Source organism: Nerophis lumbriciformis, linkage group LG36 (genome assembly GCF_033978685.3).
Source record: "Nerophis lumbriciformis linkage group LG36, RoL_Nlum_v2.1, whole genome shotgun sequence".
Taxonomy (NCBI): Eukaryota; Metazoa; Chordata; class Actinopteri; order Syngnathiformes; family Syngnathidae; genus Nerophis; species Nerophis lumbriciformis.
In genome coordinates this window covers 18,074,917-18,091,872 of record NC_084583.2, presented here as the reverse complement: position 1 = coordinate 18,091,872, position 16,956 = coordinate 18,074,917, and the positions used below count along the sequence as shown (strand labels likewise).

Here is a 16,956-nt window from a genome sequence, read left to right as displayed (position 1 = left end):
CATGTTAAAGGTGTTTTAATGAATATACATGCATGTTTAACACATATAGATTCCTTTCTTTCATGAAGACTAGAATATAAGTTGGTGTATTACCTGATTCTGATGACTTGCATTGATTGTAATCAGACAGTTGTGCTGATCACATCCACGTTTTCAAATGGAGGAGAAAAAAGTTCCTCCTTTCTGTCTAATACCACATGAAAGTGGTTGGTTTTTGGCATCTTATTTGTCCAGCTTCCATATTCGTTTTTATACACTTTACAAGAAATACATTGGCGGCAAACTCCGTAGCTTGCTAGCTTGTTTGCGCTGGCTTTCGGAGACTCTTATTTTGAAAGCGCAGGCGCGATGGAGCGGCACTTTTATTGTGAAGACAGGAACTGTGCAGTCAGTCTTTAGGCTTTTGACGGGATGTACGGTTGAAATAAAAAAGTATATTTTTTCCTTCACACTTTTGATTGATTGATTGAAACTTTTATTAGTAGATTGCACAGTACAGTACATATTTCGTACAATTGACCACTAAATGGTAACACCCCAATAAGTTTTTCAACTTGTTTAAGTCAGGTCATGTGACCGCCTGGCTCTGTTTGATTGGTCCAACGTCACCAGTGACTGCATCTGATTGGTGGAACGGAGTGAACGTCACCAGTGACTGTATTTGTTGAAACGCAGGCACTATGAAGGTCTGTCTGACAGACCAAAACAAACAAAGCGTGCATTAACAGATCGATAAAAATTAGTAGCGAGCTGAATGTAGATAAAAGTAGCGGAGTAAAAGTAGCGTTTCTTCTCTATGAATATACTCAAGTAAAAGTAAAAGTATGTTGCATTAAAACTACTCTTAGAAGTACAATTTATCCAAAAAGTTACTCAAGTAGATGTAACGGAGTAAATGTAGCGCGCTACTACCCACCTCTGGTCATGTGTGTTATTATACCTGTTGGGAGTGCATTCCACATTGATGTGGCATAGAAAGAGAATGAGTTAAGACCTTTGTTAGATCGGAATCTGGGTTTAACGTGGTTAGTGGAGCTCCCCCTGGTGTTGTGGTTATGTCGGTCATTTACGTTAAGGAAGTAGTTTGACATGTACTTCGGTCGGTATCAGGGAGGTGTAGCGGATTTTATAGACTAGGCTCAGTGCAAGTTTTGCGATGCAAATGCTGGTTGTTTGCATGTAATGGTATTACAGCAGCCACTTTACGTACAGCAGAGGAAGGAGAACAAAGACAAATCACAGTGAAATCCGAGCTGCTCCTCTGCGGTGCTCCGGTCCGACCGTTTCAGAAATATTTCTCATGCTTTTAATAATTTGGCATTGCCTGCTTGACAGTAACCTTCCTTCACTTTAGCACTGCATTCTTGTGGAGATGCCACGCGTGTGCATAGGATTCCTGACATTATTGCACATCACCGTCAGTCAGACTGGCCGTGAACATGAACGCTGCATGTATCCTTTTTCTTTTCTTTATAAAAACCACAAACCTGGGTGGGTGAGATTCCGGGCTGGAATGGGAAAAGTGGCGGGGGGAACAGGAAGAAGATCAGCACTAAATGTGGCCACACGCCTACGCCCACAGCAGTGTGCATGAAACCCCTCTCTCTTATCCCAAACAAACTGAGCATTCATGCCCTGCACCGTACACAGGCCTGGGCCCATAAACTCTGCTCCACCATGTATTCACCTACAAATTATTGTCCAGAAACCATATTATTGTCAACAGTATTTTGAGAGCAAATTAACTTTTAACATTGTAATTGGAGCATAAACTTTTAAATATCCAAGTTAAATACAACTACAAATAAAATACACCATATTTTTCGGACCATAAGGCGCACTGCCAATGAGCGGGTCTAGTCAGGTCTATTTTCATACCCGATTATCCATCCATCCATCCATCTTCTTCCGCTTATCCGAGGTCGGGTCGCGGGGGCAGCAGCCTAAGCAGGGAAGCCCAGACTTCCCTCTCCCCAGCCACTTCGTCCAGCTCCTCCCGGGGGATCCCGAGGCGTTCCCAGGCCAGCCGGGAGACATAGTCTTCCCAACGTGTCCTGGGTCTTCCCCGTGGCCTCCTACCGGTCGGACGTGCCCTAAACACCTCCCGAGGGAGGCGATCGGGTGGCATCCTGACCAGATGCCCGAACCACCTCATCTGGCTCCTCTCGATGTGGAGGAGCAGCGGCTTTACTTTGAGCTCCCCCCGGATGACAGAGCTTCTCACCCTATCTCTAAGGGAGAGCCCTGCCACCCGGCGGAGGAAACTCATTTCGGCCGCTTGTACCCGTGATCTTGTCCTTTCGGTCATAACCCAAAGCTCATGACCATAGGTGAGGATGGGAACGTAGATCGACCGGTAAATTGAGAGCTTTGCCTTCCGGCTCAGCTCCTTCTTCACCACAACGGATCGATACAGCGTCCGCATTACTGAAGACGCCGCACCGATCCGCCTGTCGATCTCACGATCCACTCTTCCCTCACTCGTGAACAAGACTCCGAGGTACTTGAACTCCTCCACTTGGGGGAGGGTCTCCTCCCCAACCCGAAGATGGCATTCCACCCTTTTCCGGGCGAGAACCATGGACTCGGACTTGGAGGTGCTGATTCTCATCCCAGTCGCTTCACACTCGGCTGCGAACCGATCCAGCGAGAGCTGGAGATCCTGGCCAGATGAAGCCATCAGGACCACATCATCTGCAAAAAGCAGAGACCTAATCCTGTAGCCACCAAACCAGATCCCCTCAACGCCTTGACTGCGCCTAGAAATTCTGTCCATAAAAGGTATGAACAGAATCGGTGACAAAGGGCAGCCTTGGCGGAGTCCAACCCTCACTGGAAACGTGTCCGACTTACTGCCGGCAATGCGGACCAAGCTCTGACACTGATCATACAGGGAGCGGACCGCCAAAATCAGACAGTCCGATACCCCATACTCTCTGAGCACTCCCCACAGGACCTCCCGAGGGACACGGTCGAATGCCTTCTCCAAGTCCACAAAACACATGTAGACTGGTTGGGCAAACTCCCATGCACCCTCAAGGACCCTGCCGAGAGTATAGAGCTGGTCCACAGTTCCACGACCAGGACGAAAACCACACTGTTCCTCCTGAATCCGAGGTTCGACTATCCGGCGTAGCCTCCTCTCCAGTACACCTGAATAGACCTTACCGGGGAGGCTGAGGAGTGTGATCCCACGATAGTTAGAACACACCCTCCGGTTCCCCTTCTTAAAGAAAGGAACCACCACCCCGGTCTGCCAATCCAGAGGTACCTCCCCCGATGTCCACGCGATGCTGCAGAGTCTTGTCAACCAAGACAGTCCCACAGCATCCAGATACCCGATTATAAGGCGCATTAAAGGGGTCGTATTATGATTTGTTTCTACATTTAAAACTTCCTTGTGATCTACATAACATGTAATGGTGGTTCTTTGGTCAAAATGTTGCATAGATGATGTTTTACACGTCATCTTCAGGCTGAGCCGTTTTGTGGGTGGGTCTTTTTGACGTGCCTCCACTTCGACAGCGTCTTCTCCCCGTCATCTTTGTTGTACCGGTAAATTTTAGCGCTTCCTTAGCGAGTCTATCCACAGACTTTAGTCAAAACTATTTGGTACTTGGTATTAGAAATGGCAAGAGCGGAGGATGAAAGCCCCACAACAAGAGGATAGAGAAAAAGAAGGAGCTTATTGACTACGACACGGACTAGCGCACATTTTCAGGTCTTCTGCAGATCCCAAATACACATCAACAGGCACCAATAAGTAAGGATTGTTGGTTTTGCATAATACTGAGAAACAAAACGCCAGATAGCACGTCTCCTAATAGGTGCCATTTTGGGGTCTTAATTAGGGATGATGTTTGATAAGAAATTATCGTGTTTGAGCCCATTATCGAATCCTCTTATCGAACCGATTCCTTATCGATTCTCTTATCGAATCCAGATAGGTTGTTGTATATGGAAAAAAACACAATATTTGGTTTAACAAAAGCTCATTTTTATTTTATAAGAAAAAAATAAAATTAAATAAATAAATAAATATTGACAGTTACCCCCCTAAAAAAAAATAATAATACCATAATATTGACTGTTACCCAAAGTATATTAAGTGGGATTTTTCAGAAAAACAAATATATACAGTAACACAAAAACAACCTGTCTCTGTGATTACTATAGGTGTATAAATAATAATATAGTGTTAAATAAAATCAGTCCCTTGGGCACAAAACTGAAAATAATACAGCTCTCCAAAAAGTGCACTTCTGCTGCTATTGGAACATACTAACTACACACACTATGACACTAAGAACACCACAGTCGTCAATCAACAATTCTTCCCCCCTTACATGAGAGCAAAGCCTGGCAATAATTGCATATTGCCTATTCTGCCCTCACTTTAAGTGTTGAGGTTATACAGCTTGGCAGACAGCTAACAAACAATCCAAAGCAGATTAATCCATTTAGGCTCTTTATTGTTGTTGATCTTGCTTTGTCTTTTCCTATCTTTAATTTTGTCTTGCACTGGACTGTTATTTTTTTAAACTGAAATACACACAATGACAAATGTATAAGCTATGTGATTCAATTAACATACTGAAATGTAACACACAATATGTAAATATTAGCTCCACACAAATATACAGTACTATCATCAAACAAATACTTCTGAGTGTTGAAACTATTTCGATGGTGGAAATACACGACTGGCAGCCATTTTAAGTCCTCAAAACATCCATTGAAACAGCGCACAAAAATCGTTTTTCAATAAACATCTTAGTATCAAACTTAAACACTTTCCACCTTAATATTGAGTTACATAAGCAAGTTAAACAGTTTACTTACAGACTTATCTTTTCCAAGGCTTGTAAGAGCTAACACAACTTGTCTACTTCTCAATTGTCTCAACCCGGAAGTGCCCGAACTAATGACGCGTAGTATTTTCATATCGCCACAAAGTGTCAGTAAGAGTCTACAATCAAATGGGCATAACATTGCAGGTCCCACAGGGCATTTCCTGTACGTGGGAAGGGATTCGTTCCCAGGGATTCGAATAAAGAACCAACTCGTTTTCTTTACTATAGTGGCCTCGATAAAAGGAACCGGTTCTCAAAAAGGGATTTGAGTCCATGGAATCGGTTCTTTTCTTATCGAACAACCGGGAGAAACGATTCCGAACATCATCCCTAGTCTTAATACACACACCATAATAAAACCGTATGTTGAAGCACAGTACGTCTGACTACGGTAGCTGTAATGTCCCACTGGGGTGAGTTTTTCCTTGCCCTTATGTGGGCTCTGTACCGAGGATGTCGTTGTGGCTTGTGCAGCCCTTTGAGCCACTTGTGATTTAGGGCTGTATAAATAAACATTGATTGATTGATTGATTAATGCTTCAACAATCCATGAAGAGGTGCGACTTTGTAGCTTAACAAAGTCAAGATTTTTGAGCGCTGTGTGCAATGTTGTATATTCTCAATGAAACTTTTGCAGTTGGATAAAAATCACAACCAAAAGCAATAAAATAGGTTCTGTCTCTGTTAACGAGGTGGTGGACATTTGAATAAACATGACCAAAACAATAAATGGCTAAATAATTTAATAATAGTGTTAAATGTGCTCAAAAAGTACTTAAACAGGCTAAATCTTTTCAACCGAGTTGTATTTTTTTTAATAACTAAAATACCGTATTTTCCGCACTATTAGCCGCACCTAAAAACCACAAATTTACTCAAAAGCTGACAGTGCGGCTTTTAACCCGGTGCGCTTTATATATGGATTAATATTAAGATTCATTTTCATAAAGTTTCGATCTCGCAACTACGGTAAACAGCCGCCATCTTTTTCCCCGTAGAAGAGGAAGTGCTTCTTCTTCTACGCAAGCAACCGCCAAGGTAAGCACCCGCCCCCATAGAACAGGAAGCGCTTCTTCTTCTACTGTAAGCAACCACCCGCCCGCGTAGAAGAAGAAAAAGCGCGCGGATATTACGTTTCATTTCCTTTGTGTGTTTACATCTGTAAAGATCACAAAATGGCTCTTACTAAGCGACAGGGATCCGGTTCATTAAAAGACGCAATCTCTCCATCCGCACACGGACTACTATTTCACAGCAACTGCCTAAAGACTTTCAAGAAAAGCTGGCTACTTTCCGTGCATATTGTAAAAACAAGATAGCTGAAAAAAAGATCCGGCCAGAGAACATTATCAACATGGACGAGGTTCCACTGACTTTTGATATTCCTGTGAACCGCACTGTGGATACAACGGGAGCACGTACGGTGAATATTCGCACCACAGGGAATGAGAAGTCATCCTTCACTGTGGTTCTAGCTTGCCATGCTAATGGCCAGAAACTTCCACCCATGGTGATATTCAAAAGGAAGACCTTGCCAAAAGAGACCTTTCCAGCCGGCGTCATCATAAAAGCTAACTCGAAGGGATGGCTGGATGAAGAAAAGATGAGCGAGTGGTTAAGGTAAGTTTACGCGAAGAGGCCGGGGTGGCTTTTTTCACGCAGCTCCATCCATGTTGATATACGACTCCATGCGCGCCCACATCACGCTGGTTTTTAATATATTATTAAAGTTTGACTGACCTATCTGACTGTTATTTTGACATTCCTTTAGCGCAGTTAGATGCGGCTTACAACACGGGGCGGCTTATAGGTGGACAAAGTTTTGAAATATGCCGTTCATTGAAGGCGCGGCTTATAACCCAGGGCGCCTTATGGTGCGGAAAATACGGTAAACAGACACACAATATACTTTCTTGGAATAGAAAACAATATTGTCTTGGCTCCATAAGAGCTACATAAATGTTCAAATATTTATTTAATAAATGCAACTTAGGTGATCAGTTTGTTTCACTTCCGGTTTATGTGACATCACCCAAGTTCACGTCCGGTTGAACACATTGTGCTTCACCGCTACATTGTGGCGTTTATATCCATCACTTTGCTGTATGTTAGTTGTTAGCCAGTAATGTGTTTATGCAAGATTTGATTGGGATAGGACATTTCTTAGTGGGGAAAGATGTTTGTTTCTTGTTTTCATGTTAGCATTTAAGATAGCTAGCAAGCAAACGCGAGTCAGTCCATAATTTGAATCAAAGTGCGGTTATCAATTACGGTTTTTCCATCATTTTAATACGCTAATACTAACCATTGGGAGTTTTACCAGGGTTATATTTACTGTTTGTGTGTGTGTAGTACAAAGGCCTGCGGCTGCAGAAACCACTCTTACAGCCCATAACAACGCATACACATGGCGATTATCGGGGCGATTCATTTCCATTAATCATTCGATTAATTGAAATCGGCCCAGGTCTAACAATACGACCCTGCAGATGCAGAGTGAACACTGGGGTTGCATATTGCGACAATGAACCTTATCAGGACATCAATATGGCTGACTTTGCGAGCTCCTATCAAGCCTCTGCTAGGGTGACACACTGATGCTGCAGATGAAATCCAGGTCAGACTTTGTTATGGTAACCCTGCATAGATAAAGGAAGGGGGTTTGGCCATATGTCAACATATACATGACCATGGCACACAGTACATTCACATCTGCAGTAACAAAATTGTTTTTAAAGCAAAAATCAACTTACAGTGTTGGCGTTAACGCACTTTTTGTGTCTTTTTACGCACTGAAATCAGAAAGGATGCAAAATTCCGGAAGTCCAAACGGGTTTTTTCAACATTTTTTACCGATTAACGCTTTCCGCCGGTGTTTTGTTTTGTTTGTATTTGCCGGGTCAAATGATTACCGTATTTTTCGGAGTATAAGTCGCACCGGCCGAAAATGCTTAATAAAGAAGGAAAAAAAAACATAAATCGCACTGGAGTATAAGTCGCATTTTTGGGGGAAATGTATTTGATAAAAGCCAACACCAAGAATAGACATTTGAAAGGCAATTTAAAATAAATCAAGAATAGTGAACAGGCTGAATAAGTGTACGTTATATGAGGCATAAATAACCAACTGGTATGTTAATGTAACATATTATGGTAAGAGTCATTCAAATAACTATAACATATAGAACATGCAGTGTTTCCCACAGGGCAGGCATCTATTTGTGGTGGTGTGGTCAGGGGGTGGGGGGTGGCGGCGGCAGCGGCGATGACCAAGAAGAACGCGGAGTTGGAATATAATTACAACACTTTATGTACATATTTATATACAGATTTGAACAATTAGTTATTCACTGAAATATATTTATTAATTGTCGTTCTTACAAAAAATATATCTTATAAAATATAAAAGCTAAAATGTCTCTTAAAGCTCTGCCCCTTTAATTAGTGCATACTAAATAATTTAACTTTAGCCTACTACTACAACCATATTATTTACCAGCAACATAAAGTGAAACAGAGGCAGAGGTGTCCTGCCACAGTCAGTCAACCTCCTCCTCCTCCTCCTGCTGCTGCTGAACAGGTCGCACTCGAGCTAGTCGCTCTATGTTTTGTCGTGGTCCTCTCTATAAGGCACATAAGAATATAAATTAGGACCCTTTTCATGAGAAAAGTGCATTTCTGATCTGACCCTGCTTTATTTTTCAGTGTTTGCTGAGTCTCACCTGTTCCCTCCGCCCTAATTTTTCTACTTGCCCGACTTCTCAAATCTACTTGCCCCAATATTTTTACTTGTCCTGCCTAGGTTTTTTTCTGGATGTGTAGTGCTCATGGCTTATATCTTACTAAAATCCTTCCCGTTGACTATTTACAACACTATACAGTATTTATTATTATTATTATCTATAATTACATTTAAATGGCATTGCATACATGTAAAATTAAATGCTATTACACATTATTTGACCAGTAGCAGTTACACCCATCTGAACAGGTCAGCCACCTGTTTAAAGCCCGATCACAGTTGAAATCTTGAAATGAAGGGCCTTTAATGGCCAAAACATTAACCTGGACAACATTTTAACAGCTGGTTGGCTCAGATTTTATTCTTTTCTTTGCATTCACATGCTGCAGTGGAGAGTGGACAATTTAGCTTCAGTACACGTGTGTTTATTGACAACAGGGTTATAACCTGGACACGTTAGCTCGTCGGTATGAAAACAGGTGATTGTTATTACGTGCGTCTGCCCCGGCCCCCGAGTCAAACAGCGGCGGTGTTAATGAAGCAGCGTCAGGCTGCTCACCGTCAGTGAAACGCTCGGTGAAATCGCGGATTAACGTTAAATATATGACGAGCCGCGAGCGATGCAGCTATAACCTATCTACCTATAACCTACATTACCCTCGTATTTTGATCCCGTCCGTCCGTCCGTCCATCCGTCCTCGTCTTCGTCTTCTTCTTCTGGCCCACCAGGTGAATTAAGTGCTATTGGCGGAGTTACAATGCATAGTAGGCTACCGCCACCTACTGCACCGGAGTTGTAACTACAAGGTACATTCACATAAAGAGTCCCATTGCTTTTATGAGCGGTCGAGCGAGTCAAAAGCCGAAAAATCCATTTGTGGCGGACGTAATTCTTTCGTGGCGGGCCGCCACAAATAAATGAATGTATGGGAAACACTGACATGCTATACGTTTACCAAACAATCTGTCACTCCTAATCGCTAAATCCCATGAAATCCTATACGTCTAGTCTCTTACGTGAATGAGATCAATAATATTATTTGATATTTTACGCTAATGTGTTAATCATTTCACACATAAGTCGCTCCTGAGTATAAGTCGCACCCCCGGCCAAACTATGAAAAAAAACTGCGACTTATAGTCCGAAAAATAGGGTAACTATTATTGGTCGACTTCAAAGTGATGAACTTTTGGGTACAATTTCTTCAATTTGGATTCGCCGAAAGTTTTGTGGATCACAAATACTGCATTTCCAGTGTTAGGACTCCCGGGTGTTATTGTTTTGGTCGTGGCGAGCAATAAACCCAAGAAGCCGAGCTTCAATGAAAAGTGGCTTCAGGAGCCACTTTTCAGCAAATGGCTGACTTAAGAAAACGGAAAGATGTTTTGCACGCCATGTGAAAGGGCCAAGAAAAAGAGCACCTTTACAACTGATGTTCAAAGATCCAGCCTCACCAGGGACCAAGACACACCCTCCAAATTGCCTCCCTACAGTTCCGCTCTTTGGTCGGAATGACAAGGTGGTCGATTTGTTACAACTCTATATTGATGTTTTCCACAAAGTCAAGTGGACATCCACCATGCTAGTAACACTCCTGAACATGCTAGCGCTCCCTCTCCTAACTTGCCCACTCACTCACTCACCCCACATACCGCCATTCTTACAGCTTATGGCCATCACAAAGCCAGAGATGAAATGCTAGAGTGCCACTCTATTAAATGACATTGAAACTAACTTGCAAAAAGCTCATTTCGTTGGCATTATTTGCCATGAAAGTGCAGATTTGGCACTTTTTAAAGGACTGATGATCTACATACAGGTGAGAATAATCAATTCCATTTGTCATATGCCCCGGCACACCATTATCATCACTTCATGACCCGAGCAAAACACTTTTATACCGAAATAAATTAACCTACAACTTATTAAATAAAACATAGAAAAAAATACCGGCAGCGGTAAAATTTAGATCCATGAAGGAAAGAAGGTTAATTATTGTTTCTAACAATTTATAATAATTTCACCTACTCAGTGGCCTAGTGGTTAGAGTGTCCGCCCTGAGATGGGTAGGCTGTGAGTTCATACCAAAGACTATAAAAATGAGAGCCATTACCTCCCTGCTTGGAACTCAGCATCAAGGGTTGGAATTGGGGGTTAAATCACCAAAAATTATTCCCGGGCGCGGCCACTGCTGCTGCTCACTGCTCCCCTCACCTCCCAGGAGGTGATCAAGGGTGATGGGTCAAATGCAGAGAATAATTTGGCCACACCTAGTGTGTGTGTGTGTGTGTGACTATCATTGGTACTTTTTAACTGAATAAACTTAAGGCCGCCTTTAAGCTTCAGTAATGCGGACGCTGTATCGATCCGTTGTGGTGAAGAAGGAGCTGAGCCGGAAGGCAGAGCTCTCAATTTACCGGTCGATCTACGTTCCCATCCTCACCTATGGTCATGAGCTTTGGGTTATGAGCGAAAGGACAAGATCACGGGTACAAGCGGCCAAAATGAGTTTCCTCCGCCGGGTGGCGGGTCTCTCCCTTAGAGATAGGGTGAGAAGCTCTGCCACCCAGGAGGAGCTCAAAGTAAAGCTGCTGCTCCTCCACATGGAGAGGAGCCAGATGAGGTGGTTCGGGCATCTGGTCAGGATGCCACCCGAACGCCTCCCTAGGGAAGTGTTTAGGACACGTCCGACCGGTAGGAGGCCACGGGGAAGACCCAGGACAAGTTGGGTAGACGCCTCGGGATCTCCCGGGTAGAGCTGGACCAAGTGGCTGGGGAGAGGAAAGTCTGGGCTTCTCTGCTTAGGCTGCTGCCCCCGCGATCCGTCCTCGGATAAGCGGAAGAAGATGGATGGATGAATAAACTTACATATTCATAAAAATTTGCTTTCTTTTGTATTATTTTTTTTAATGAATTAAATAACGTTTATGACAACCGTTTCCCAAAAACACAATATAGAACAGACCTGGGCAAATGAAGGCCCGGGGGTCACATGCGGTCCGTAAAGCTTTTCAATCTGGCCTGCCCAGACATTCCCAAATATTTTTTTAGATCTTTAAGATGGAAAGTGTAGCTGCCATTATGATGTGCAGTGATGTCTTGAACTACCGTATTTTCCGCACTATAAGGCGCACCTAAAAACCACAAATTTTCTCAAAAGCTGACAGTGCGCCTTATAACCCGGTGCGCTTTATATATGGATAAATATTAAGATTCATTTTCATAAAGTTTCGGTCTCGCAACTTCGGTAAACAGCCGCCATCTTTTTTCCCGGTAGAACAGGAAGCGCTTCTTCTTCTACGCAAGCAACCGCCAAGGTAAGCACCCGCCCCCATAGAACAGGAAGCGCTTCTTCTTCTACTGTAAGCAACCACCCGCCCGCGTAGAAGAAGAAAAAGCGCGCGGATATCACCGTACGTTTCATTTCCTTTGTGGGTTTACATCTGTAAAGACCACAAAATGGCTCCTACTAAGCGACCGGGATCCGGTTCATGAAAAGACGCAATCTCTCCATCCGCACACGGATTACTATTTCACAGCAACTGATATTCCTGTGAACCGCACTGTGGATACAACGGGAGCACGTACGGTGAATATTCGCACCACAGGGAATGAGAAGTCATCCTTCACTGTGGTTCTAGCTTGCCATGCTAATGGCCAGAAACTTCCACCCATGGTGATATTCAAAAGGAAGACCTTGCCAAAAGAGACCTTTCCAGCCGGCGTCATCATAAAAGCTAACTCGAAGGGATGGATGAAGAAAAGATGAGCGAGTGGTTAAGGTAAGTTTAAGTTTACGCGAAGAGGCCGGGTGGCTTTTTTCACGCAGCTCTGTCCATGTTGATATACGTATGTTTGTGATTGCACATTTGCGTACATTTTGGGAGTGAACAGAGTTGTTAGAACGCTGGTTTTTAATATATTATTAAAGTTTGACTGACCTATCTGACTGTTTTTTTGACATTCCTTTAGCGCAGTTAGATGCGGCTTACAACATGGGGCGGCTTATTGGTGGACAAAGTTTTGAAATATGCCGTTCATTGAAGGCGCGGCTTATAACCCAGGGCGCCTTATGGTGCGGAAAATACGGTATACAACATATTTCAATGTGCTTTTGCACGATATTTTAGTGACTAGTGTTGTCCTGATACCAATATTATTTTGATACTTTTTAATATTTTTCTAAATAAAGGGGACCAGACAAAATTGCAATATTGGCTTTATTTTAACAAAAAATCTTAGCGTGTGGCGGACCGGTACTTTTCAGCGGCGGTATGGTACCGAATACGATTCATTAGTATCGCAGTACTATACTAATACCCGTATACCGTACAACCTGAATAGTTACTATGGTAATATACGTCACAGCAGGTCAGACAAGGCACCAAGCAGTGTGGGTGGGGAGCGTTTCCACAGAGTGTTTCCAGAGCCTGAAATGCGAGTGTCAGGGACAGACGCGGAAGGAGATTTTTACCAGAAAGTTCTAAAGCTTAGTGATATATCACATATATCAGATTGTAGATGTTTTTTGACCCTTCACGTTCATATTTCGCTGTGTTTGTTGCATTTTTGTTGCATGTTCTCAATATTCAAGGTTTTATCGTTCATAGAAAAAAAAAAAAATTCCATTCCGTTTTTAAGGCGGTCTGTCATAACATTTTTAGCATTCAATCAGACTTTATTGTAAGCATACCTGCCAACTTTTGAAATCAGAAAAACCTAGTAGCCAGGGTCCAGGGGCCGCAGGCCCCGGTAGGTCCAGGACAAAGTCCTGGTGGGGGGTTCAGGGGGGGCGAAGGCCCCCCGACGCAAAATGATTATTAGCATTCAGACAGGTTAAAATGTTGCTAAAACCATCACTTTTCTATCAGTCACAGTGACTTTTCAAAACAAAAATATTACAGCAAAAATCATATGGGTTGATTGACATGTTTATTCTGTAAGCTAACTTCAATAGTTTGAAATTATTTTGACAGTTAATGCCAGTTATCCTGTCAACCTTTCACAAGACTTCAATTTGTTAATTGAAAGTATAAACACTTTTTACAGTAAACAAATGGTAAAACAGTACTAAACAATTCCATTAAAAAAAAAATTGGTGTCATTATTAACTTTCTGTCCAAGCTTGTATAATCTACTGCCTTGTTCAATTGTAAAAAATATTCTGTGCCTAAAATTCACATTTCTATCACAATTATCATACTGTAAACATGGTAAGCTAACTTCATTAAAATTAATAGTCCTGTCAATAGCATGGAATTACAATTCAAATGTAGTTTTTTTTGTAAGCCTTTCAAAAGAATTCAAAATATGAAAAATTCATGAAAATTAATTTAAGCCATCAGACACTTGAAAAGTGGCACATCACATCTCTAATGTAATCATTTGAACTTTTCAACAGAAATAGCACTGCAAAAATATTAAGGACATACTTCTGTATTTTGGTAGTTATGCTGTCAACATTTAACAAGATTTCTTCAACTTGGACTTGAAAGCATAAATAGTATAAACACTTTTAACAGTATAACAGTACTAAACAATTCCAATAGATAACATTGGTGCCATTACCTTTTTGTGGCTAAAATCCAAATTGTATCGCTAGCAACGGCATTAGACTTGTGTTTTTTTGTCCCATCGCTAATTCCTCCGTGTCCGATCGAAAAATCTTGTCTGCACAAGGTGCAATTCGCGTAGTTTTCACCCTTTTTGGAACGGATAATTATTCCCGGATAGGCTTTTGAATATTCTTCACGGAATGACTGCAGTTTTCTTTTCGGTTTAAGACTCGCTTGCGATTTTTCTCCGGCTGATTCCATGATCGTTCGCTCGTTTGGAAACAATGGCAACTGGTGCCTCGTGCTTGGCAGCGGTGCTATAAATAGCCTCGCGCATTTTTTTAAAATATTTTTTTTTAATTAATGAAAAACCGTATTTTTTATCACTGCAACCGTAACCCGGAATAGGTTGATGAAAACCGTACTAATTACGGGAAAGCCGGAGTAGTTGGCAGGTATGTCAATATTCAAGGTTTTATCGTTCATAGAAAAAAATAAAATTCCATTCCGTTTTTAAGGCGGTCTGTCATAACATTTTTAGCATTCAATCAGACTTTATTGTGAGGTTTTGTTTCTGTAAATTTGGCCCCCCCGAGTCAAAATAATTGCCCAGGCCTGATATAGAATGTGAGATAAAACAGGATAATTGTATACATTTATCGTTTGTTTTCAAAACGCTTACAAAAGAGTGGGACCCCGACATGTTACCGTGGGACCCCATTTGTATGACTTGATGGGGTCCCTGGGACCCCATTTTGAACATTCCTAGCGCCGACACTGTATTTTATTGAGAGCAGAAGACAGTGACTGGCAGCTCTTAACTTAAGTTAAGTTAAGTTAAGTTAAGTTAACTTAACTTAACTCTCCCTGATTGGATGAACTCAGACGACAGGCTAAGGCTGTAAGCTAGCAAATAGCATAGCAAAAGTAGTCACATTAAGTATATCCCCCTCCATAGTTGACAAAAAAGACAATTGCGACACGCTAAAAAAGGAAGTTTTGAATTTGCTCAAAGTTGACACGAGATAAGTAAAAGTCAAATGGCGCCAGGGGATAACTTTACAACTTTAGTTAGCTTTAGCTAGCTTTAGTTAGCCAAGAGTGCAGCTAAGCCGGTGCGTTTAAGTGCAACTGGGATATTTGATACTCGTGACTGTAATGGTACTGCTGCCATGCGGGACAAGCACCTAATGTTACTGCTGACATGCGGGAAAAGAGTCTATTGGGGACCACCGTCCCTGCCCTGCCAGTCAGGGGGGTGGAACTAACGGGAGTAGTCCGAAGAAGAAGCCGCTGGCCGGCCTTCAAATGGCGGCTCGGGTTATGAGCCCAACACGGCAAAAGTGACGCCATAAACACAACAGCTCGGTGGAAATAACAACAATGGTGAGTAACTTCTCTCTTACCCATTTGTGCTCGCAAGCCTTTAAGCGTCGTGGTGCCATCCGCCATTTCTTCTTTAAGTTTTCCTATCCCGGTTTTTTTTGTTGTTCTAGAGCGGGGGCGCGCAACACATCGCGACCGGCGAGGGAATCCCACAACGCGGGGACGTGGACGTCAGAGAGCGACTATTGCATCAAGAGGTCTCACTGCGCGTCTCGTTTTCACAATCCGTCGCGAATCAAAAGAGCCCAAATAAGGCAATATAGTAACATTAACATTTTATTCACACTATAGCATCAATATATAAGGCAGGCGGGAATAATCAAGTATCTTTGCACATCTTTGTTGGCAAACATGTCGTAAATTACTGTGCAATTTTATTGGAGTGAAGCGTGAATGCTCTTTTCTTAATAGACGATTACGCAAGGGGCCGGAAGGGGGAGCGGTTTAATCATGGCGTTCTTCAATTGGCGGGTGGGAACAATTTGAAGCAGGCATCATTTCATTTAAAAACAGTAGTTGCATAAAAACAGCTAAGTAGTTTTTATTCATTTAAATAATTTCTTAAAAACAGCAGAGAGCACCACTCATATCAGGGCCATTACACCAAAGCAGTGCCAGAAAATAAAAATGTATTAAAGTGCAATCAAATGAACTATAAATACATTTTACCTGGCAAAAAAAAAAAATGATGATACGAAAATAAAAACAGCAACACATGCATGCCATTACACCAGGCCTGGGCCATTATTTTTGAGAAAAAAAATGTGTCTGGGGGCCGGTATATCTATTTTTAGGACTACTAATACAAAACCTCACAATAAAGTCTGATTGAATGCTAAAAATGTTATGACAGACCACCTTAAAAACAGAATGGAATTATTATTTTTTATATGAAAGATAAAACCCTGAATATTGAGAACATACGAACGTCACACCCCCTCTCAATCGACATATTTTACAAAATGCAACAAAAATGCAACAAACACAGCGAAATATGAACGTGAGGGGTCAAAAAACATCTACAATCTGATATATGTGATGTATCACTAAGCTTTAGAACTTTCTGGTAAAAAATCTCCTTCCACGTCTGTCCCTGACACCCACATTTCAGGCTCTGGAAACACTCTGTGGAAACGCTCCCCACCCACACTGCTTGGTGCCTCGTCTGACCTGCTGTGACGTAGATTACCATAGTAACTAGACGGGTTGTACGGTATACGGGTATTAGTATAGTACCGCGATACTAATGAATCATATTCGGTACCATACCGCCTCTGAAAAGTACCGGTCCACCACACCTAAGATTTTTTGTTAAAATAAAGTTTTTCTGTTCCCCTTTATTTAGAAAAGTATCGAAAAGTACCGAAAAGTGTCAAAATAATATTGGTATCAGGACAACACTAGTCACTAAAATATCAT

General features: G+C 42.2%; 1 protein-coding gene across 19 annotated transcripts in view; it reads right to left on the bottom strand.

Annotated features, from left to right (window-relative positions):
• The window catches only part of map7d3 (MAP7 domain containing 3), an 83,149-nt gene extending 67,429 nt beyond the window's left edge, over window positions 1-15,720 (bottom strand). For all 19 annotated transcript variants that reach the window (XM_072912374.1, XM_061930530.2, XM_061930531.2 and 16 more), the window contains exon 1: window positions 15,558-15,720. In XM_072912374.1, the coding sequence (XP_072768475.1) occupies window positions 15,558-15,603 (46 nt within the window). In that variant the 5' untranslated portion in view covers window positions 15,604-15,720. The remainder of the gene's footprint in view (window positions 1-15,557) is intronic.
• Window positions 15,721-16,956: the final 1,236 nt, after the last annotated feature.